Source organism: Ptychodera flava, chromosome 21 (assembly GCF_041260155.1).
Source record: "Ptychodera flava strain L36383 chromosome 21, AS_Pfla_20210202, whole genome shotgun sequence".
Lineage (NCBI taxonomy): Eukaryota > Metazoa > Hemichordata > Enteropneusta > Ptychoderidae > Ptychodera > Ptychodera flava.
In genome coordinates this window covers 4,187,467-4,213,937 of record NC_091948.1, presented here as the reverse complement: position 1 = coordinate 4,213,937, position 26,471 = coordinate 4,187,467, and the positions used below count along the sequence as shown (strand labels likewise).

General features: G+C 35.3%; 1 protein-coding gene across 2 annotated transcripts in view; it reads right to left on the bottom strand.

Moving 5' to 3' along the window:
- LOC139121150 (phospholipid-transporting ATPase ID-like) overlaps window positions 1-26,471 on the bottom strand; it is a 105,489-nt gene that overhangs the window by 22,218 nt on the left and 56,800 nt on the right. Inside the window, exons 2-12 of one of the 2 annotated variants that reach the window (XM_070685823.1) lie at window positions 25,750-25,885; window positions 17,834-17,895; window positions 12,643-12,756; window positions 10,867-10,965; window positions 10,034-10,095; window positions 8,189-8,332; window positions 5,905-5,987; window positions 4,252-4,499; window positions 2,656-2,852; window positions 1,965-2,127; window positions 951-1,040 (exon numbers count right to left, since the gene is read on the bottom strand). In XM_070685823.1, the coding sequence (XP_070541924.1) occupies window positions 951-1,040; window positions 1,965-2,127; window positions 2,656-2,852; window positions 4,252-4,499; window positions 5,905-5,987; window positions 8,189-8,332; window positions 10,034-10,095; window positions 10,867-10,965; window positions 12,643-12,756; window positions 17,834-17,895; window positions 25,750-25,765 (1,278 nt within the window). In that variant the 5' untranslated portion in view covers window positions 25,766-25,885. Of the gene's footprint in view, window positions 1-950; window positions 1,041-1,964; window positions 2,128-2,655; window positions 2,853-4,251; window positions 4,500-5,904; window positions 5,988-8,188; window positions 8,333-10,033; window positions 10,096-10,866; window positions 10,966-12,642; window positions 12,757-17,833; window positions 17,896-18,180; window positions 18,325-25,749; window positions 25,886-26,471 lie in introns of those variants that run through there. The other variant, XM_070685822.1, reaches the window with a different exon arrangement.

Here is a 26,471-nt window from a genome sequence, read left to right as displayed (position 1 = left end):
CTTACGTACATGTACTGCTGTAATAATTAAATTTATTTAAATTCCACCCCCTCGCTCTCAACTTCTCTTGACCTCCCTCTTGACCTTTCTCTTCGACCTCTCTCTCTTGACCTCTCTCTTGACCCTTCTCTCTCGACCTCTCTCTCGACCTCTCTCGACATCACTTCACTAATTTTCATTGTACCTGACAGTCAACAACATCATCTACAAATATTTGTATATACAACAACGTGTATCCATTATGCTTCTATGCTGACTAGTCTTAAACACTTTGAATTAGCTGCCTACTGTTTTAGCATTTTCAGATTTTCATTGCAATCTTCTGGTTTTTAATTAAGTTAAAACGACATTCTGACCATGGTAAATAAAGGAAAAAAGCATAAATTTGCAGCATCTTAATTAGCAAATTAACAAACTTAGTTAAATTAGCCAAAAAAAAAGATCTGGATGCCAGCTAAAAACACGTTTTACGGTAATCTTGTACCTGACCTTGGCAAACACTTTCTAGTCTCATGCATATGGGTTTGAATATGAGAAGTAATTTATTTGTATTAAAAAGCATATGAGCTGTGATGACGTGCCAATGAAACACTGTTTTCTACTGGAAATCTATCACAGATTAACCCTTGTAGTTATTGGTGGGTGGTGTGTCAGTAAGATTGGAAAAAGGACTACAAATAGCATATAAAAGCCATCCGTACATGAACATCTGTGAGTATGAGTATTTCTGTGTGTTACCATCCAGTATATGTCTGTATCCTCTGTTCTATAAGTAGAACAGAAGTCTGACTGACAACCAATATATTGAGACAAATAGGTATATAAACAAAATCGTCAAAACAGGCTAGATTAATGTACGTGAAAAAAAAATTATTAACGGTACCATTACATGAATATACAGGCATGAAAATAATCCATCACAAATATAATCTTCTCCATCTATATTTTACCTCATTGATTTCAACTGGTTGCCCATTTTTATCATAGAGTTCACCATATTTCCTTCCACCTATACTGCATTTATTAAAGGTCATCTTATTCTGAAATGTCAAATAGACAAAATAAAAATAATATTAAAAACATATATACCAGGACCATTGTGATACAGTCTACGAAGCATATGTTACACAGCCCTGCAGCAATGAGCAATTATTCTCTATAATGCTCTTAACTGCCAGCTTTATTTGACAAACAGCGTAATGCAAGCTTTTCTGACACAAAGCAACCAAAGAGGTCACTGACACTCATTTGCAAATGTGTACAAACTGAACGGGAAGAGACTGTTTTTCCAAAAATGGACAAAAGAGATGCTAGGGGAAAAGTGCTTTGTTTGGTGCTAAAAACAAATAATGATAGAATTTTTAAAATAAGCTTAGATAACATCTGTGAGCTTACACTAAATAGACTGGTAAACATACTGATTACAACTCATCTCAACCAACTGGAAATGTCTGATGCATGTCAAATAGTCAAAGGCATCAGTCACCTTGTACTGCTTTGCTGTAGAGGGCAGTCTTCACAAGGACAGAAGTTTCAGGCATAAATTTGTAATTCTATTTTATTGCCTCTTTGTTTTTTCAGATATTATGTTTGTACCAGAGAGGTTCAGATAATGAAAGGTTTACTCATAGTTGAAGCCGCATCCTCAATAGGTCATTTTTGGCAACTTTTCGGTTTTTCAATTTTGACACTATAGAAGTCAAACCCTTGCTTTGAGCAGTCCACGAGAAATAATGAGATCAAACTCAACCATGCTCATTTCACTGACACAAGCAGATAATTTGCATGCACAGGTTTAGTTTCTGGGAGTCTGTCAAGCGGCTTTCATACTATGAGTACTCAAACACTGACAAACTGTCTAAAACTACTGGAGCATTGATGTAATGTCCTTCACAACACAGAATCCATAAAATAATTATGTTCTTTGCTATGATAGATTCCTGGCATTCATTCTTGCAGCATACCTGCGTTAGCGTTCCAGTCTTGTCTGAGAAAATGTACTGAATCTGTCCCAGCTCTTCAGAGAGTGTGGTGGTGCGGCACTTGGCTGGTGTGTCCCTCTCTTCATCATACATGGCTTTGTCCCAGTTAATCCAAAAACTCTGAGCCAGCCGAATCATTTCAACCCTGTAAAAAAAAAGGCAAGGAACAACTGCGTGTCAAATCCAAAAAATTAACAAAAAAAATCATGAAGCTGCATAATGAAATCAGTCTTGCATTATTGTATCTACTGTTACTGTAGTGAGTATATACTTGCTTGGTTGCTATGAGCAACCCGCTGGTCATGTGACCACACAAAGCAACGCCAATCAAACGTGTCAAATATATCATACCGATACATATACTTGTACATAAATAATTCCTTGGTCAAAACTGTTTTATTTGTTATGATAATTATTGTGATTAAAAGAAGAGTTGATGTTATTAGCAAATGCAATCTAATCGAATGATTTTATGATTTTGGCGGCATTTAGGATAAACAAATTTTTCATAATGTGATGATCACAGGGGCAAGTTGATCCTTGTTGATACGTACATGAAAGTTTTCACAAAACTTTACAACAAAAAAACATTTTGATGAACATATTTAAGTTTTTCTTTGTTCACACACACAAGTTTCAAAAGATCTTGACAATCTTAACATATTACACTTACGTGACATAGAGAGAGATAGGCACAAACGTGTTGAGAAGGATGACATACGAGACGAAATGTAACCCAGCAACTGACGCTGCATCGCTGGTATAAGTTTCCCAGGGTAGGTACACTTGGAAGTCCATACCAGTGTACGCCTCCCAGTAGCCACAAGATATTGCACACACTAGACAGGCAACAAACAGCTGGCCAAATATCTGTAACATAAGACGAACGACAGAAGATTACCACTACTGGAAGCAAAATTAATCTTCTCCATGGAAACTCCATAACAGCCAACTGGCATGACCTGGCACTAAAGTTAGGAAGATTAAAGAAAATCTGATGAATATTTGAAGTGTGGCTGACACATAACGCCTGCATGTTATTATCATGTACAGATTTCAGCCTATTGTTTGAACGCTGAAAATGTCACTATGTATTCCTTTACCATGGTTCACACAGAGAACATTATGTGTACCTGTATTTGTCATAACCAATTTTGAAAGTTCATTTTCCTAAATTTTTCCCTATTTAAACTATTTCTGCCACTAATTTATGTTTTTGTCATGGTAAACAACTACGACAGCTGTCTTCAAAGTAGGATTATATATATTTATGATAACTTATATTTGTAAGTTTAATTTCACTTGTTACTTTTTTCCCATATTGAACATTTCCTGTGCTCATTATTAACAAATATTGTCTTAAACTGTTTAAAATGCATTACGGGAAAGCTCCATTAATTTAGGAATACCCGACTTCCCTAGAGGATCAATTTCACAGACCTGCCTTTCCTACAATGGCACTACAATAGCACCAGCTGGATTAGATAAACATAACAATGGAACATTCACACCTTGGGGATTAAAAGTCTTCTGTTTGTCACCCGAGTTGCTCAGGCAAGGACTTGGGTTTCAGGTACCATGCAAGTTAATGAAGCCTTCCCCTAATGACACTTTAATTTTCGTTCATGTTTTGAAAGCAATGATATTAACAATTGATTGAAAGAAAACAAATTGCAAATTATATGTCAACAATATCTTCAATGATGATTTGTCACAGCTGACAGCAATCGACTTAATTTTGAAATTAATGCACTGTGAATTGTTGAGCTGACTGGAAGTGCTAACCATCCATAAAAATGCTGCAAAAACTCAACAATGATTGTGTGTGGGCGTCTTTATCAAACTAATAAAGTACACATAGTTATAATGTAGTCAAATATCTCACAGCCAATTTCTCACACATTTAAAAATACTTCATATTCTCAGGTAAAATTTACTTTTGACACATGCAATCATACAGTATGCGTTTGGTTTTCATCTCAGTGGCCAAAAACTTAATATATTTTAAGCAGTACATTTAAAGGTATACTGTCACCTATTCAGATTTTGTCACAGTTACCATGGAAAGAGAAAATCTAACCAATCACAGATTTTAAGTGGGTGGCCGCTTTTTAAAAACAGCGCCCTCACATGGGCATTTTAAATACCAAGGAACGTCCCTTTGACCATATATGGGCATATTTAGATTACAGGTGACTGTATACCTTTAGGGTAAGCAGAAGTGTAAAGAGTGACTCTCAAGAGAGGTAGTAAAGAAAAATTTGCTCACAAATACAACAATCTTGTTCATAAGTTTATCCATGCTCGTTCTTTTAAATTTAGCCTGGCCGCTGTTTTGCATCTGTTTGCTCTCTTTGCCAGTGTAGATGGTCAGTCCGTACATCCATTTGGTATTCCTAAGGACACAGCCCCGGAGTACCACCTGGTCATTACTGACAGAGAACTTCTCATCGCCCAGAAGTAAGTAGCCATCGCATTTGTCCAGTCTGTTGTTGGGTGGGGCAATGTGAAGTTCACCTACGTGGCAAAATGATAGAGCACGAAGCCGTTAATTGTCATGTCAGGGCACTGCACCATGGAAGAATACAGGAAGATATAAGATTCTCTGAGGTCTCAAAATGTAAATGTCTTGATTTCATTCAGTGAAATGGTTAAAACTGAACATATGGAAATTGGTAATTTTGATTAGCTGCACATGAAATGAGCAACGCAATTTGCAAAACTCTGGTGTGACTGTACTTTCAGTGCATGAACGACGGCTGAGTGTGCGAAAGTCAAGTAAACTGAGAAGAACTCAGGCAGGAACTGGAATTATTGAAATATTTCATGATACACATCTTGCAACTCAGGGAGATTTTTCAGATACCCTCAAACAAAAGCAGGTAGAAATTTGAAAAAAGCATTTCACCCACGGGTTTGGTCACTTTCATCATGCATTTGACTATAGTTTTCCCTGAAGACAACAGCTTCTGCATTGAGCAAATTAGTGGCAAGACTCTTATCTCAAAAAGATCTCCCTTTGCTGTCATTTTCTTCATAAACTAATTTACCAGCATGTGTTCGTGACAAGCTCACTGGCACCGACATTCAAGGTTAATACCGTTCTATTTTCTTAATGCATATTGAGCCGCCATGATTTACAGCCCAGCAGTAAATTATTCACACGCCTCAGACGCACTGGCATGGCGCTTTGATTCTGTAAGGTATATCGATTGACAAGAACAGAGGACAATTACACACGCCGTGTACCGGACATATCTCAAATGTGAAAATCTTCAGGGAGATTTTATTTCTAGGAGAGAATTTTTACAAGCATTAAATTTGCATGATCCCTGTACAACCCACAACCTCACACGTTCATTGGTATGCCAAGCCTGCTGTTTCCATTTCACATGGCAGTAAGCATACCATGCCAATAGTGGGTGGAATTTCCAGTTTAATTCGTTTCATGCCATAGATTTGCATGTTTCTTGGCTATCAAAACATGAAAAATTGAATTCCAACATGAATGCTAGGATCAGCAAATCACACCTTGTGTCCTGCAAATAACATACTGATTCTCAAAACACTTCATTCAGGTTTCATTTACTGTGTGATTCAAATTTCATCAAGATTGAATTTTAGAAAATGAAATTTTACACTAATGATACCTTGAAACACTTGGTGTTTTTAATATTATTCCAAAGCAAATGCTGGGCTCATATAACTGTGTTAGCATTCATCAAGCAAATCTCCTTAACAGGCAGCTGACTTGTGGAGGATATTTTATGCATCGTGTAAATCTGGTTTTATTTGGACATCAGCAAAATCTGGCTTTTTTAAGAACCGCTAAATCTGCAGTTCTTTACTTTAGCAGAATCTCACTTGATTTAATTTGAAGACATATCATCTGAACATTTGAATACTGCTTTAATTTACTTACACTTCAGTTCTGATAATTTTTTGAGGTCATCTCCGAGTGACGCCGTTTCTGTCAAGGCCTGCCTCACCTTCAAGTTTGTTTCCCTGTAAATGAGAGTGACAGATGCCAGATGGTTATCAGGGGAAAACTAATTAGAGATTAAAAACATAGGGCCAAAGTCCCTGAAGCTACTATAGACATGGATACAAAATTAAGTATTTCCTGACTGTATGAAATTATCTCACTAAGGTCATCCTAGGGACATGTAAACCAAATATTAAAGTTGTCTGACCAGCGGTTTTGAAAAAAAAGCGACTCAACAGTTGACAGAGCTCTGCTGTGTTATGAAGAGAATAACTTTTGTGACACATGTATTGATGAAGAAGGTGGGTATCTTTGATAGCTCATTTCAGGATGATCTGACCAAAAATGGAAAAAAATTCCGTAAAAATACAGATTTGCATATTTCATCAGACTATATTGTCTATAATAGCAAATAAACGAGAGTTAATTACATTCTAATTAAAGTAAACAAAACTTGCTTAAATCAAGATTTACGTCATAAAAAAAACAGCATATCTGTCAGGTTATAAAGAATCTTGAGCTGGTTATCCTTTAATATCAGTATTTTCATCCTATTAACCAAGCACATTTTAACTTTCAAATTAACATTGTAAGTAAGTTCTGTTGAATAAGTTGAGACCGTACGTACTCAGAGAAAGCACACTGAAGAGACAAATGTTTGAAACTTAAGAAGTTCAAGGTCATCAAAAGCATTATAAGGAATCATGTTACACTTTCATTGCACTGTTTACACAGATTGCATAATTGCTATAAATAGCACATGAGGAATCTTACAGCCCAGCTTTACCATAAAAACCCTATCACTTTGACCACTCTTTTAATTGACCACTCTATTTTTTTCCTCAAAAGTAATCTTATTTTATCCTTACCAAGTCAACCATAAATGGAAATTAGAACTTTCTCTATCTCTATTTATTTGACCACCCTATCATGACAAACTATTATGAGCAATTTCTTTTAGATAACATAAATAATGGGTCAGAATATATCAAAGTTGGGATTCAGGAAAGTTGCCTTTACATGTTTTAATCCTCAATTCATATGAACTGTCAAAAAGAGTTGAACTTTCTGATAATTCCACACAAAAATTATTTTGGCTTTGATGATTTCCTAATTAATTCAATTATTTAAAATCATATTAATTATTTTTTTCTGGGTGAATTGATAGGGTCTATACAGTACAAGAATTACATACAATGTAAGTCAAACTTTGACCAAAAATGACAAAAAATTCCTTAAAAATACACATTTGCATATTTCATCACAATTTGAACAAATCTAAGTTGGGTTATCCCTAGGGACCTGTATACCAAATAACAAAGCTGTCTGACCAGCGGTTATGAAGAAGAAAATTTTTTACCAAAAACACCTTTTTTGGCATTAATTTGCCTATTTTCAACAATATCAAAAAATTAAAAAAAATAGTTTCTCAAAATCATATTTTTCATCTACACAACAAATATCAAATCAGTAAGTACTGCGGTTCTCAAGATATTTGAGTGGACGGACGCCTCACAAACGGACATACATACATACATACATACAGACTGACGACGGACGCATACCCATCCCAATAGCTTCTATAGACTATAGTCTATAGTAGCTAAAAAGTGCCAGCACAGATGATAAAGCAAAACATAAGCATCCACGTCTGCAAAATCTTCAATTTAAAAACAAAAGTGCATTAAATTTCATGTTCTAAGCTTTTATGAACCAAATGCTTCAATACTTTGATGATAGCGACAGAAAACACTGCTTGAGTTTGATATTCATCAGGCTACACTGAACCATTCCTCAATAGTTGAATGATCTGTATCAGAATATTATGGGATACACTGCGATAGCACAGGAAGAAATTCACCGATGATTAGGATACGGAAATTTTGGATTTCAAATTTATTTTATCTTCCAGCAGAATGAAAGATTAAGAGATGGCAAAGTTGACGTGAAGCACTGAAATTCACCATAATGATTATCAAAATGATTATTTTTCACAAACAAAATCTTGAAAATTCACTTTGGCTGTCAAAGGTTTAACAGATACAGCAACAGACTTAACAAGGGAAAATGTTCAACAGTACAAAGCTATAATTCTCATATATAAATCATGTAGCCTGTGGGTGTACTAGCTGGTAAGTGGGCAAATTTTGTCTTGTCATGTCTGTAGCCTTGCCTTGCTGAAAAAGTAATCTGGTAATACAATCATGAGAGAAAAACTCACCCATCCAAATCTGCTGTTTCTACGTACACCAAACTGTGAGGCTCACTGCTACTCAAGACCATGCAGTCCGCCGGAACCGGCTGGTTCATCTCAATCTTCAAGATATCAGCGACATGAATCTGTTGCCATTTGCATTTTGTAAGACTGGAAATGTCGAGGGAAGGAAAACAAAAATTCACTTTACAGTTGAAAAGGGGAAGTTTAATAAATGGAGCACTTTGGGCTGATGCATTTGCGGTGTCCTGGTTTGCAGGTGTTGGCATGGCAACCACTGGATGAAAATCCCAGGCATAAATCACAAGGGAGCAGGGAGAAATGTTATCTTTTGACTATTTCTAGCAACACACACATATCTGTGATACAGTCTTCAATTTCTAAATGACATGAATTCAAGTATGGTTTTTTGGTTTCAGACCGTGTATACCAATGTTATATTCCACCATGTCATCTAAAATACCTGTACATTGACTTCATAAAACTATGGAAAACAGAACTATTGGAAGCAAATTTAAGTGTTGGCTTCAAGTGCAGAGCTGTGGCCAGTCAGTGCCTTTTGGTTGTAACTGTAAACTTTCTGATATTGATTTCCCTGTTTTTCCCGGTTTTCTATCAAATTGCAAAACCATAGAAAGAGTAAAACGATAATGCAATCGAACAAGCAAGCGAATCATTAATATGTCTTGAAATCTCCTTCCTTCCAATGTCAAGGACAAACTACAAATTGCCAGTATCCCCTTGCAGATCAGTACATTAGCCTCAGAGTGGAGATGACATCTCTTCTTAAGTCGGAGAGACTTCAAATGCACTTTTCCTAATCCATTAATCTATTTCCTAATTAACATACTCCATTAAGTGTAATTCTAGAATTCCAATTAATGTCCGCAATTTAGCTGAAATACATAGCAAGAAGGTCACGCTTGACAGAAGACTCTCTTTTCGATGTACACATTTATTTTTATGATTATTTAGCTCACAAACACTTGTACCCATCACTAATTACTGTCGATAAATTTACATTTAGGTAAATTTCTTACAAGTATTTTTCATGACGATGCAATGATCAATGGGCAAGGGTCAAGTGTATACTTGTGGATTGATCTTTATCAAGATCAAGGTTGTGCAGACTTGACCAATAAGCACTACAGACAGCTCATTGTACATTAAACATTGGCCATTTCAGTGCGTTGATCTGGAGACAATACACTGAATGCTGAATGCTGTACACTACCTCCCTAAGGGAAATGTCCATTGCTGTATGCTATTAAGTTGACAAAATTTTACTCTAGGATAAATCCGTTGTTTCAAACTAAAAATATTCAGAATGTGGGATAGGATATCCTATATACTGCCAAAGTATTGATTAAAACTCAACGCTCGTGGAAAACTGCATAATTCCATATATGACACTCATAATTTTTACAAAATATTATGTAGATGTTCTGTTGAGGGCATTATCTTGTGATTCTCCCTTCAATAGGCAAAGAAAAGTGAAAGATCATATTCTTTTGAAAAGTATATACCATGGTTGCAGATTTCAATAAAAGTATACGACAGAAGTAAGTGAATTTATCAGACTGTGAGAATCTGTTTGGATTATGCCCTGAGACTGAAAAACTGCAACCAAAATATGTTTTTAGCATTCCTAGCTACTGTATACAAATAGCAGGACTGTAATTAAAATCACACTGTTCATTTTCATGCGACTTAGATTGTGCACACAAAGTTATTCTTGCTATTCGTCATTTCAGCTGCTGCTAATGTGAGCAAAGCGACGTGTACGGAAAAGTGGTTGAACCGTCGACTGAAAATCTATCAGCATATCACATGGTTATGGCATTTACTTACACATCCCCCATGAGAATTTCAGCATCCCTGTTATTGACGATGTTGTCACTTTTGTGTCGTTTCTGAAAGAAAAACGGGTTGGTATCCTGGTTAAAATGAGCACATACGGAAAACAAGGATTACTTGCAGTTTGAAGCTCTGTATTGGTGTCACCTAGTCGATATATCTCAATCTAAGTCTCAATCCAATATCGGTGAAGGAATTTCAACAGCACTGATAGATATTCTGAACACGTTGAAAGGGATAGACTCTAAACATTTGACGACTGCTTACAGTGCAAATCTGCAATAACATTTCAAATGACCATACAGAGATAAGTGATTCAAAAACTATCCAATACTTTTAAGTACAATGATCTTTCTTCTGGCGCCAGTACACCTTGCGTCAGAGCTATGCATAAAAATATAGTTCACTGTTATCTGTACACAGCTATTTTTCTCACTGATAGAAAAAAATAGCTATTCATTTATAGAAAAATTCTTGTTGAGGGAAAAAGCATATTTACAGTCACAGTGGTAACATACTTTTCTGCATCTGGTATGGCAAAGGGTACACACAGCACCATTGATCACAATATTTTTGTTTTGGAAGGTTGGGAACAGCTACTAAAGATAATTGACATATTCGAGCTCTGACTGGGGGCTTATATGAAGCATCTCAGTAGCAATTTAGCAAATTATTTCTGTCACTACATCTCAATTTTCTGATTGATTTATTTCACAATAGCTGATCAAGTAGAGGAAAGTCCCTGTTTCACACTTCTTTCCATTAATGAGATATAACCTTATGAGCACACACTGCACATTGCCATCCTGCTGGACAGGTATACTTACGATATCATCGTATCCATCCTTGACTGCAGTGACGGTGAGCACAAATACAAGAGGTAGCGCAGTTGTGATCGGGTTTAGTGATGATACCCACTCAAGCAACTACCAGGAACAAATAAAACAGAAAAAGTTCAAGTTTTAGAAAAATTATCACCTTTCAAAATCAAGACTGAAAATTTTTCCATTTCAGGTAAACCTGTAACATGCATGAAACATTTCTGTAATATTTTTTTTCTTATGTAGTACACTGTTTCCTCCATCTTGAGAGAATTTTTGGCTGTAAAGGTTGATGAAGATGTATAGAATGCAATTGTGGTGCATACATCAAACATGGAAAGAGGAGTCAAACGTAAAGTACATCCCTTAGGCAACTGATTGTTAAAATGGCCAGAACTGTACAACCTAATTGAGCTAGCATATGTACAAATTTAATGCATATAGCAAATGAAGTGTTTATTGCCTATATGGTTTGAATTGTGGTCAAACTGGCTTTTTGTATTCTCTTGGCAGAATTCACACCCACCAAGATTACAATTTCCATATTGATATGCTTCAGGTGTCCCATACATCTGCCATTAACTGTTATTGTGAAACGTTATCTTGACTCAGGGCCCAGCACAGTCCAAGTGGCAAACACCCTGATCTCCTTGATGTAGAATATGCCTTAAGGGCGGATATTCAGACTCTAAAATTTTGAAATTCTTTACAGGTCCACAGTGATAGTAGAGGCTCATTTTGAAGCACTTGGTTTTAACCATCTTAATTTTATGAAAATCAAAAATGTAATTTTTCTCCACATAGGGATTGTGGTCATTTTAAATTTCAAGAACAGCATGATATATCACCATATGTTAGGTCAAGCAAAAATAAAAAGTTTGTTTCTTATCCTAGACATATAGCAAAAACGATGCGGTGACGCAGGTAGGTTTTTTCTTCTCAATTTTTTTTATTCTTCAACCAACAAGAACACGCAAGAAACAAGAAAACAACATAGGAATGCACGCAGAGATAAATGCACAGCAGTGTTGCTTTAGTATTTTTGTATAGCAACAGTTCTGTGGTTTGACCTTTAGTGCAGCAATGCAGGTTTGACAGCTTAATAAAATAGTGACATATGTGTACAGTTCTGAATGGAATGTTAGTGTTTACAGTTCTGTTTTATACAGCATTGTGTTATGCACTATCGTCGCGTATTTTTGCATTTTTTTTTAAATTTTATTTCCTCATGAGCAGGAAAAAAAGGTTGATGCGGTGGGTCTGAATTGATGCACGGGAGAATGAGAAACAAACTTTTTATTTTTCTTGGCCTACAATTTTTCTTCACTCCATTGCCAAAATTTGCACAGTGACCCTGATTTTTACTATTCCTTTGTTTAGAGAATGGCTGAAAGTTTTGTTGAGGAAAGTTTGGGCAAGAGTTTGAGATTTCCTTGTTAAATGGGAAGTTTTTGTTAATTGGGAAGTTTTTTTTAACCTTGTTTCCTGTATTGGAAAAATTCATCAAAACCCTTCCATATAGTCATTAAGGTCCATTTGAACAACTGCTGTGATGATGTATTCGGGTCAACAACAAAAAATGTTCTATTAATGAACAAAAGTATTTCCAATATCTCTCTTACAGTAAAATTGCCATAAATCCATTTACATGTGCAAACATTTGCAAACCCAATCATACACTGGATCAAAATGATGTTTATTTAGCAACTGGCAAACAGGCAGTAATATGTATTATAGGAGAAAGCGCGTTTTTAAGATAAAACAAATGACCAACACACATACCTGTAGAATGAGCAACACTATAAAATAGATATTAGCGACCCTCTGGAGTTGTTCAAGTAAGTTCTTGGGGATGAATGTTAACAAATTGTACTTTGATGTTTTGATGTAATTGTCCTGTAAAGAAAAAAAATTGAAGAGAGAAAATTGAAACTTTAATTTTGATAGTATATGCTGGAAATTGCATTGCACACTACATTTTTTTCATATTCTAAAATAGGCAAGATATCTCTGATGTGCAAGTAATAATCAATGCTACTCAACCCTTTTATGGTATTGGTTTGGTCCAAACCCATTGTTGTCAATGGTGTTTGTGGACCATTTTACGGGACATTGGGGTGAATATGTTTAGGCCAGATGTAGAACTGTTTAGCTTAAACATTTATCACATTCTCTCTTGTTCAGCATACGGACTGTAAAGTTTTCAACAACTTGAAAATTATCTGTTCATAATTGTGGACACATACGAATTAAAAATAATGCTCGGAATTTCGAAATGTTCATTTTTTTGATAACGTTCAAATATGTTTTGTGCTCTTACAGTAATATTACGGTTCCTGTCATTCATGGAAAGGAATAGCACTGTCTTCATCCAATTCATTTTTTCCTTCAAGAAGTACAATACATGCTGTCATGTATTTGTTTCTGTTTGTTTTGGAATTACTATAAAATTTTGAAACATCACATGAATCTTTTAAAATGAATCCAAACTTATGGAATACAGTAATGCTGACTTTTGATGATTTTTTTCATTATTTATACATTGTGATGTCAACTGTGATTTCTTATGTTACTCTAATAAGAATGTTGAAATACCCACTGTTTAGCTTGTCAGCTTAGCGTCTATATGTGTAGAATGCATTGTTGTTTACATTTGAATTCTAGTCCGGACCAGAAGTCACTTTTCAACAATAACAATGCAGTTTACGCATATATGGGCTGAGTTGACAAGCAGAACACTGTGTATATCAACATGCATTTGGGGAGTAGCAAGGAATTATAGTTTACATTCAAAACAAAAATGGTGGAAAAATTATCAAAAGTTAGCATTACTGGCCCTTTAATATTACACACTAAATTACAATTGATGGGACAGTTTCAGAGAGAGTCAAGTCGAACTACAACTTATAATACTAAAATCAAACAAAGGATACTGGAAAACGCAAACTCGGCAGTATAAGTTTGGAAAAAATGAAAGATGGCAGTTCAAACTGTACTGATCACACAGCCATCTTCATTTCCAAAATGTCTTCAATTCACAATTATCCATACAGGTGTGTCATTCCCCTTAATTCCCACTTACATTAATTTCCATGGAAACATGACAATACGAATCTGACAAAAGGAGAGGTCAGAGTTCAAGGCCCACGTGATAAACAGACTATTAAAAACGTCACATTTCGCCATCCTTGACTAAACACATTAATCATAATATGAAATACTGATATAGTCAAAGTTAAAGTGCCAATGTTTAATTGAATTGGCGATAAAGAAAGACAATTTCCAGAATAATCTTGTTTTCAACTTAAGATGAAAATGTCTTGTATTCCAGCGGGATTTCTGGAATATATCACTGCACCATCCGCAAACTGTCCAGATATATTTTACCCCTCCTCAATCAGATCAATGAAAATATTGGAGATTCAATGCAGACAAATTACACAGCAAGGAAAATGGCCAACAATTTCTACCAACTCATTGCACTAGCATGCATTTGCCAGCAATATACAAACTCATTCCTGCACCACAATATATATCACATACACATACATATACACACAAAAGTCAACGTCAAAATTGGACAAGTGAAACATTTAGAATCTTACAGGTAGAAATGCATTGTGTGTACTAAGTTTCTGTCCCGTCTGCTGCTCCAATTTTCAGTCGCATCAGAGACACAATGACATCAAAGATTTACATCTGGTACTGCGATTACATCATTGGCCTATCTCACAATTTTAATCCAATATCAGTTTACCATGGCATGGTAATCTGCTCCTCTAATACTGTTCTTATCAATCTATCAGTAACAAACTTTGCATAAAGTGTACAGTCATTGCCATGTACTGATATCTGGCATCTCACTTCTAATAATGCAGGTTTGTGCATGAATAGAAGAAAGCCTGCAGATCCTTAATGTGTATTGGCTGCTGTAACTTAATCTGTCATTAACAAGGCAAGTATGAACAAAAAATTTATGAAGGGGAATATTTGACGAAAATATCCTCGATTTGAAACGTCAGTTCTTTTTGTACTCAACAACTAGGACTTTGATTGTAAGAAATATTTACATTACAATGGCTTCATTGGAGGTCACATATGCAATCATTACTGTGGCATTGTAGCGCAATTACTGAAAAAAAGAACTGAAACCCGAAGTATTATTGCTTTCAATACTTTCTGTACATTAGCATTAATGCAAATGTTTCGTACAAAACCATTAAAAATTTTCCAAGCTGTTCCATCTGAATATCATAATTAGTGGTCACTCCTAGCTATTTCCTATAATAAAAGTACACACAGTCCCCTGAAATTATAAGGGGATTTTTTTCATGTGACTTACATCTCTAATACACTTCAAGCATTTCTATGATAAAAAATCCCATTATCATGTCAACAAGCACTTTTTAAATCACAGATGTCAGCTGCAGGGAAATAATCTTACGCCTTCCATCCTAACCTCCCCTTATTTAAAATCAATAGGTCCAACCTTTCCATGGAAAAGAGCAGGAGTATTCCAAACGTTTTGATGAAGATGAAGTTAGATTCAATGCCTAAATATGAAACTGTCCATCCTATGCAATGCTTGTAAGAAATAGGCCAAGCTAGCTCCAAACCTCAGCAAAATAACTGATAGGAAAATTTAATGGTTACAGTGCATACAAGATGAATGCTTAGTGTGTCTAAATGTGTTTTTAAAGTACATCTGTGCTATTGTTTTTTGGGGGTTTTTTTCGGTTTTTTTTCTTTTCTTTTCTTTTTTTGTGCTGTCGTTTAAAGCTCTATTAAACAGTACTTTTGTGCCAAGGTGAACTTTTCATCATCCTTTAGAGCCTTTGTTGACTTGTCAATAGAAGTCTTGTATTGAATTATATCATCGAAATCACATGAAATTTTACACTTTATCCCTTTTGTTATAGCAGTTACAATAATTTGAAGGACAAGTCTAGGGTCCACAGGTTTGAAGTGTTTGATATTTTGCATATCCAGAAAGACATTCTTTTTTTGGCCTGAAAAACAGTGAATGGATGAATCAAATGCTGTCCCTGCAGGTAGATTATCTCCAGGGTAATAGGTATTACCTCAAACTAGCAAGGTTTTTTGTTTTTGTTTTTTGGGGTTATTTTTGGAAGGGGGAGGGGAAGAGGAATATTTAACACACTTTAGGAGAATAGGTCCTTTGATATTATAATGCCAGTCTTCTTTATTGATCAAATGGAAGGACATCAGGAGAAAATCCATAACAGTTGTGTGTAATTTACATAACAACCAACATAAACACTTGTAAACAATAAGAGTGAATTTAGTCATGTGAGGTTGTTAAAGCAATCTTACCAAGCAGTTATTTGATTTTTTTACTGTGTTTTACAGGCAATTTAAAACAACTTTTCTTTCAATTTTTCAACTTCTGTCACTCACGTAATACTGAAAAAATTAATTGACAAGATAAAAACGAGAAACAATGGGACATATAAGCACGGTATTGTCACTTTGTCATGTGCATCAGCAACATGGCGATGGCAGTCACATGTAAAATGATATCTACATTTTATCTCAGTCTGTAGGTGTTGCTAGTACAGTTTAACTGCATGCTCAGAGAGGTGCCAGCATTTCTGACATATTAAAAATTGTTTTGCGCTGCTAACAAAGAAAGAAATTAAGTGGGTATTTGTTCTTTTTATAGAACTGCCAATATTCAGACATATTGGTCTTATTTGGAAGGACTTTTACCATGCATGTATTTATCCTACACAGAAAGAGATCAAACGCCCATAGTTAATTCAAGGTTACCGTAATAAAGGTCCAATAGTCACGACTGTGGACGGAAAGCATGTTCCAAAATTCACTGAACACCATGGAGGTTTGATCAACATTGCTATGTTTAATTTCATCAGAGGAATCAACAGGTGGCATTCCATTGATACCACTGTCCCAATTAATCTCTTGTCCATCCCACTCCTTCAGTGGTTTGCCAAATGGAATTCATCACTACAGATTGGCATGTACAATAACTGTTTTGGATAGTGAGGGGTGTACCATTAGACTGATAACTGAGAGACTGCTAGTACAACGGGAATAACTTGACTGATGTTGATAATACAGGGCAATGAACAGACCGGCTCTAGAACAAAAACTGCTCATTCTCCGTGCATCGTAAAATCACACAGGACTCAGCGGTGAACTACAAAAACATGTAAAGAAAGAGTGAGGGTGAAGCCATAAAAATACTGCCAACAACTCAAACAGAGGAATGTATTTACTTATATTGCGTCCTTGAACACTTGGAAACGTGTCATAACAAACAACGCCTGACTGAGTGTCATTTGGCCAAATACGAAAGAAACACTTTAGAGACTCATCGTTCATTTTTCAAATGATAATTTTGAATTCCAGGATCACTTGCTGGGAATAAAACATGAAATGAAACTGTCTACAGCAGTGAAATGGTAATAAGCCCATATTCACTGCTGTGGTTTCAAGGTTATATTATTATTGCTAATTAATATTATTCTGGCAATATAAGGTATGTGAGTAATTGCTTTCTTGAGAACTCAACAGCCAAATTAAATTTCTTATTAAATATGCCATATACAATTTTCAAGCCTACTGCCCACAGGGACTGTTTTTAAATTTGACTATTAAATTTTTACTCAATCAATCCACATCTACATATTGTGCAGAGTCTGCTACAATTTTTACAAGAAATTACCTTTTTCACATCATTTAAAATTCAACGAAAATACCAGCAAAACTGCAGTCTGTCAATAACATATACATCCCTTGATAATTTCAGACTTAATTAGCCCCTTCGCCACCAATGTTTTGGCCCAGCCCCATTGTTGTTTTCTGTTTTCAGTAGTGTGTGTGGATCCATGTACACGGAAATTGGGGTGAGCGGGTTAATAAAGTAGAGTTTGAGAATCCAAAACAGGGGTGTGTAATTCACTGAAGTAAGAAACGACATGATACTCACCGCGTAGCCTTGATGTATGCTAAATGACCTGTCATTTGCATGAACTACTCTCTCAACAAACTCTGGAAAACAAGGAATATAACAACAAAAACGGTTATTAATCTTGAAGCATGTTTTGAAAATTCAAATGCAAAATGTGTGACATAATGAAGAATGATGGTCTAGAGTACATGTACAGTGTATCATTACAGTGTATCATTAACTTGATTTTTAAAACGGAAACAAGAAATAGCTGGGATCATTCCGAAAGTTATACACATAACGAAAATGGAAAAGCTGGCAAATATACATTGTCAAATTTACGATTGGCAAAAAACTGGGAAAATACCACATGAAAATAGCTGTACCACTAGCACTGTATCCCAGTAACCTTCTCCCAAGATTGTACGTCAGGAGGCAGCTTTTCAGAGGACTTGGAATTAACGTAGTATTAGCCATTTTTGGGCTGGTCAAAGCATCGAACTTTCTAAGACTATATACATGACTGTGTATATCAATGAAATGTTTTCATATCTGTGGGTCGTGTCCTTGCGGTTTTGAGATATGACACATAGAGCACCAGGGTGTGTTGACCAATTGGCAAAAGTATGATTGCCCTGTCAATCGAGACAAATTTAGTGTGGTCACCTCTTTATCCAAGCTATGTTATACCCATCCGTTCTAAGAATAGCAAGGTCACAAAGCCAATCTTTACAAAAAGCATAGCAGAGTAAACATTTCAGAGGAAACATGAGAGTGCAGTTACACATGCAGATGGCATTTGGTTCAAATCCATCCTGAGATCAGCTTTGCAGAATAACAGCATACAGTAGCACTTATCTATAACTAGGTTTGGACACTGATAGCTCTAAGGCACGTCCTGGAGGAATTCATCAACTCATTGAGCCTACATGATTGACACTACAGAACTGACATTAACACAGAATCACTTCCTGTGAAAGCATTTGAAAGATATTTGTCACCGTACGGGTCTCTTTGCTTTTATAATAAACCAACATTTTTATCCCATTTAAATTGTGTATCACTGTAAGTAGTAACATGAAATAAATTACACAAAAGTCTTGGAGAATAACTTTGTTTCAGGTACTCTTATCTGGAGAAGAATTTATAATTGACGATGTCCTGAAAATGTATTAAAATTATCAAATAATAATATCATTGATCACTGATCTACAAACACAACAGTCATTTAATATGTATGCATTTTGGCATGAGAACAAAAACCAGAAACAAATTGATGGGAAAGGCTATCCTATCAATTCCTGCAGTACAAAGCTATTTTGTTATCAAACTTGGGGTTCAGTGCTCTTTGACCTCCAGGAAAGTTCAAGAGAATTCAGGTTTTAAGGAGAGCTCTTCAGCAGGGCACCTGCAGACATCATTATCTCCAATCTAACTGATAATGCCAACGCTGTGTCTGCATGCCTAAAAGCCACCACAAACAAAAAGGCTACAGACTGTCAAGTCTTTTAAAGTTCAACAAAGTGTAAATTTGAAAATCACAATCATGACATTTTTTGTTGTCACCGTTCATTAATTTAAAAACGCGAAAGTTATTGAGTTCTGTTAATGAGGCAACGGGGACTAATAAATCAATAAACACTTCAATTAATATCGGAAAAAATTCAAAATTTTACCTGAAATTGTTGAATTTCACCAAATAACTCTTCCTTTAAAGTTAAATTTCAGGGTTAACATAGAATCTGAAATACTCCTACCTTGTTTTTTATTTGAATTTTGACAGAATTTCAACGTAAAAAAAAAAACAATTTTGTAGAGCACAGCAAAAGGAAAATAATTTGCTGAAAAACATGAGCAACAGCAGTTTGTAGCACATTCAGATCAACATTGCTGATCATAAATCATAAATGTGGTTCAACATGTTCTGTACACATTCACTTTATATGGATAGAGCAAGCACACCTTCCTTAATTATTAATGGAATATCGCAGTTCAATATGTTTCGCAATGAGACTGTTATGGCTCAAGTTACAATCTAGTCCTCCTCTGCACAATTTTCTCTCTGTTGTCTATATTTCATGAAGTAATTTTGGCACTATAATATTTCAAACGTCTTTTTCTAGCATGATTTGGCCCGCAGGACATACATTGTAACTAGATCTTTCAACACAGCACTTGAACACAGGGAGTGATTTACATTTTGCATGGGTAAATACTGCATCCTATTCAGACTGAAATACAAGAAATCTCTACACCTTGCATGAGACCATTTTCTGATTCACAGCGCAAACCTTGCAGACACAAATATTTGTCAGTGACGCAGTTCAAACTTAATTCAAGTCAATATGACGTTGGCAAAACGAGGGTATGTACACATATGCTCCAAAACACCTTAAAGTGTATGTTCCTTAGAACCAATTGCTTTAACCACAAGAGCACTGGTTGAGTTCAACCATCTTTAAACTGCGTTACATCAGACTCAGAAACATGTGGTTCAGAGAATTGAAATTCCTCCCACTCTCATCATGTTGGGTGTGAAGGCAAAAGTCTAAATTATGTGATTGTTTCATATGCTGTATTCTGACGATATTGAATATTTTTGCTACATCTACGTGTACTGCAAATTACAACAAATTTCAGCATCACTTGGATGATATTGAGATACATAAATACATCATCAAAGGGCCAGTAGTCGTAACTCTTTATGATTTTTTTCACTATGTAATTGCTAACTCACACCATAGGCAGGTATAAATGAGATTTAAGGTTCCCAAATCACAAGTAATACCTGCCTCTGAAGGGGGTTATTGCTATTTTATAATATCAAAATTTGTGTTTTTTGTGTTATATGTTGTTTTCTCCACAGTTTAGCACAAAAAATAAGAGAAAGCAGATCAAATCAAATATCAAGCGACCATTATCAAACAAAAATTCAGTGACAGAGGCAAAGTTGACAAGAAGACACATTATGCAAATACATACTCGGCTATGGCACATCAAAAAATGACACAGAAAACAATGTGGCAACACTATTTTGGCAAAGTGCAAGCCAAATATTCTAGATGACAGCTCTTAAAGAAATGTCCTAAACATGTCCCATACTCTTGCAATTGTCTCTGTATTTAATCATTTTACAACTTTTCATGCCAATTTTTCCTGTTATCTAAATACCCTCTCTCTTCACATTAAGCTATGCTAGTTCAGGGGCCCGTTTTAGCATTCAGATAAAACAACATTTTACTAGTCAGCATATGCTCTCAACCAAACAGAACAACACAACGTGGCTGACATGCTGATAATACAATAATTATTGTGCTTTTAACATCAACTACAGTTTCTTGTTCCATACTCCCTGATTCATCTTAAGATACACAGTATTCAGCTTGTCAGCTAAACCTGTGTATGTGTTAACTGCATTGTCATTGTTGACAAATGAATTCCAGTTGCAGACTAGACTAGAATTCAAATATGAACAATAACAATGCATTTTACACACATAGATACTGTGTTGACAAGCTAAATAACAATGGTGTTTCAATGTGCTTTGGGGAGTGGAACATAAATGTGCAACTGACATAAACAAAAACAGTGCAAAAAATCATCAAAATTTACAGCTGTTGGCCCTTTCATCTGTGTTATATTCTTTGTTTTCAATTTTGTTTACTACTGGCGGATCCTCAAAAACCAAAAAACAACACACAAATTATTCGCCCTTTGTTATGAAAGAACTATATACCATCTTATGGGCAGTATTGTCTAAACTTTCTTTTGCAGATAAATTATTTTCATATTGGAAGAAAGATACAATATACACATCAATTTGATCAAAGGACTGAGTTACTTATTTTTTTCTTTGGAAATTATATTGGAAATGTGCCTCTGCAAACAATATTCATGCAACTTTTAATCAATAGATTTGGAAATGTAATAAAGAATCATGATTAGGTGATCAAGGTATGTATTTCACAATTACATATATGCTGAAATAAAACTGAATGAATTTTGAGGGCATGTTTGCCAGTACAAATGTCAAGTCCCCCTGGGGAGACAGCACATACAAACACTCATCTTATTGCATTCATGTAGTGCACGTTCAGGTAGCTTTTCAACTTTTGGGATCTGTACAAAGCACTTCGAGCTGAGAATATCTCCTTTCCTTTCTTCCTTTTTTTTCAAACTCAGGCTCAAAGAACTGAGAAATTGTCCACTCTATGAAAGTTGATATACCTCAACATACAGACGCCTGCGGCACTATGCGTCTCAAATAGGGATTTGTATCTCATGTTTCTATACAAGCGCCACAGGAGCTTCCACAAGAATATTTCAATATTAGAAATGTCAACCCCAGGGGTATCACCATCTCATTAAAAAAATATCACCTTTCGAGATCCTTTGCTACAATTCTGGCAATTTCTAGTTCTTTCAATCCAGCAATAACGTTTCTTCAGTGATTTCAGAGAATACTCAGACGACACACTGAAACACAATGTACAAATGCTAAACCTCCTCTAATTATCAATATTTCATCTAAAAGGCCTTTCATGAATGAAAATAGGCCTTCTATTCAATAAGGCTACGATTTCCTGAGGGAAATATGATGAAATGCAACAGAATTTTTTTGGAAAGATTTTTCTTTGCTATGATGACTGGGAAAGTCATATATATCACTTGCATTAGAATTTGTAAGGAATGTTTAACAAGCGACCTAGCTGCCGATATAGCGCCGCTGTTTTAATGTAGAACATAACTATTTTTGACACGTGTTGATGAAGATGGGGTTGATAACTCATTTCAATGGCTAGACCAAAAAAATGGCAAAAAAATAGCTGCAAAAATACACAATTGAAGATTTCACATTAAGATCATCCCTAAGAACATGTTGACTAAAGCTATCAGATGAGTAGTTTTTTGAAAATGTAGTTTTTTGACCAAAACTGGCAAAAATTGCCTCAAAAATACAAAATTGCAAATTTCATCATAAATTCAAAACATCACATTTAGTTCATCTATAGGAACCTGTACACCAAATTTTAAAGCTATCTGATCAGTACTTTTTGAGTAACACATTTTTTGACCAAACATGGCAAAAATGCCCCAAAATTTACAAAATTGTTAGATTTCATCATAATTTCAAAACATCACATTTAGTTCATCTATAGGAACCTGTATACCAAATATCAAAGTTGTCAGACAAGTGGCTTTGGTGAAACAAATTTTTTGACCAAAAATGACAAAAACTGCCTAAAAATTGCAAATTTGCATATTTCTGCACAATTTGAATAAATCTTAAATAGATCATCCCTAGCGCCTAGGGTCCTGTGTAACAAATGTCAAAGCTATCTGACATGTAGTTTTGAAGAAGAAGATAGATTTTTAAAGATTTTTTGACCAAAAATGACAAACTTACCTTAAAAATACAAAATATGTAAATTTCGCCATGATTTGAACAAATCTGTCCGAAGTCACCCTAAGTAAACTGCATATCAAATTTCAAAGCAATCGGACATGCGATTTCAGGGAAGAAAATTTTTACAAAAAACTGCAAAAAATGCCCCAAAAATACAAATATGCAAATTTCACCACAATTTGAACAAACTTAAGTGAGGTTCCAAGTGCACTGCATATCAAATTTCAAAGCAATCAGACTTGCTGTTTCAGAGGAGAAGGCAATTGTTGAAGGACGACGGACAACAATAGAAAATCAGCCTATTTGATAAGTTCTGCGTCGCTGACAGAGAAGCTAAAAACAGATAAATAAGTGGTATCTGATAACTTCATTAAAACTTATTTTCATAATATTCATTGACACCGATACTAGTACTGACTAAAAGCAAAAAGATGATTTAAATTTACTATGATCACAGATATTTGGGTGATTAAATCTTCAGGCAATATTTCTTTTGCATACTACAGTACTTTGTACATGAAACTTTACTGATTTATTACATTATAAAACAGAATATGGTTTTGCCAATTGAGCTTTGGAAAAATAATCCTAGTTTTATTGTTCTGTGAAGGAATAGTTTTAGATCAAGAAAGAGACTGAAATTACACCTCCTGTTCATTTAAAATAATCTGATCTTGCATGAAGCAATGTACTTTTTGAAAGTTTGAAACCAAATATGAACTAGATTCTATAGCATAAATGGCCCAGCCAATCTTCTTCAATGTATGGAAATTGAAAAATGAACAGATTTCCTTTAAACTGAAAGAAATCAAATGAGGAAGCTATATCTGAATAGTCATTGTTACTATTAGAAATAATGACAAATGGTTGCTGGTCAGCCATATTGGATTACTCCTTGAAATAAATTCACATACATCTATAAGATGCATGTATATATAAACCTTTTCAAATAAAATTAACAATTATGCTTAATCACTACATGCATGTGGGAGTCATTATGAGAATCTTGCGTCATGTCAAAATTGAAAGAAATAAGTCATGTCTGAAATAGATGGTAGACTGATTAAATGCACCATGTGGACAGGATGACATACAATTCTAGTCTGACTGACAATCTGGTTCTATTACTTCATCAGACGGAGAAGGCCGAGAAAAACTTTGCAACAATGCTTGAAATAGCAATGATTACAATATCTAAGAAGATGACGTCTATGCTATAAAGATATTTGTAAACTAAATCAGTCGTGAGTTTTCAAAGAATACCAAGAAATAAAAGATATTTTACCCTGGTGTATAATTACTCACTATTGATGTGGAGGTTAAATTTCCAACCACATCTTTGAATGATTATATTAAAAGAAGTCATGGCATTTATCTCCTGATTTGATCTATAACTCCCTCTAAACCAATGGGTTATTGACAAATACCAGAAATTCCAGCTTAGAAGAAGTGCATTAAGATAAGTAGATCACTTAAGTCATGTTCCCTTTATGCTCTTTGCAATCATAGTAAACTAGGTATCTATGTACAGAACCTAATGTTTCTACACAAACAATGGTGTCCAAGTTGATGGAAACCCACAGCCTGTTTGTTGATGTGTAAAATAAGTTTAAAACTAGCATTTCCACTCATTAACTCACTGACTGTTCAGCCTTCAATATTTATATCAATTGAACAATCTGGATCAATCTGGCACAAGATCTGACATTACTGTATTGTTCACATGGCCTTTTTTGATTCTGAGAAACCTTCACACCATCCACAGTACTGAAGATTGCAGTTACTGTTCGTTACAATGTCATTCTTCTTAACTTCAGATACCAATTTCAAATGTCATATGAGACTTTAGTTGTTACACAAGATATGGTCATGCGGGAGCTAACACTTAGTGGAAAAGACTATTTTTTAAAGCTTATTTGTTCCACATGCATCAGAAATAGACATGAAAGGGTGAAGGTTCAAGTAAAGTTCATTGTGTTGAGCTATTCATCTACTCTCTGAGGGTCATAAACCAGCTTTTAGGAGTGCTTTGAAAATGGCAAATCCTTGTGTGAAGGGGATCAATCTAATTGGATTCACAATACAGTTTGCTGACATGAAAGCATATGGCACACATCAATGAAGTTACATCTAGCAGCCTGACTGTGATGAAAACAGGGTAAATTGCAGGATGTTATGCATAGTCTCCTTTGGTGCATCAACCATAATGTAGAGGTAAATAGCGCTCCATTTAGAAATAAAAATATCAAACTGTGATCATGTTCAATTGAATCTATCTAGTTTTATCTTCTGGAGATTTCGGCAGATTAAATGGCATTTCCACTGAAAGGTGAGTCTGTTTGATAGGGGTGGGTGGGGCGGGTGGGCTTAAAAAGGGGACAGTGTGTATTCACGCCTGCAGATAGCAATTTAAAAGATTGGGTTCGCCTTGAAGATGCTGACCTTTCCATGATGTCCTCCTTTCAACTTTCAAGTCATGTTCATGGAGATAACACTGTTAAGATGGAGGCGCTATTGAATTAGAGACTGGGTAATATCAAACACACACCTGAGTCACTCCCCATTATGGTTGGAATGCTTGGCCGATTATCAACATCACAAGCTGAGGCTGATTCACAATCTCCAAATCCTGGGTTTCTTCTTACAGTTTCTCACGGCTGTACAGTCTGGTTCCTTGTTATCTTCTGGAAAGAGCAAAAGTGACAGTTTATTAAATTGGTGAATGTGAATAGGTACAAAGAAGTAAATAAATGATGATTTTGATACGAATAAATTTCTAATTATTAGGCAATGATGATTGCAGACAAATACCAAATCTGACAGGTGACTTGAAAATGTATATTGAAAGACCTGCAGATGTGGTCATGAGAAGGGGAGTTAATTATTAAGTGCACCTATAAATAAGTACTTTTTCTTAATGCATGGTTTAACAGGACTATACACTTTATGAGGGCAAGTTAGATGTTCTGGACATATACTACAGTCTAGGTGCATTGGCAAAACCAACGCACCGCTATCATGAAGATCCCATACTCTACTATCAGGATGTAAAGAAACACTGGGCTCAATGAGCTATAAATGAAATAACAGTTGTAATGGTTTACTGTGGTGATTTCAACAGCCAATGATCTTTTGAGAATTATACATTCTACCAGTCTTTGAAAATTGACTACGTCCAGAATGAGGCTTACAGCCAGATATTAAAATCTAACACAAATCTGAAACAGATAAATTTAAGAAGGCTACGAGTGGGAAAAGTTCAGTTTCTAC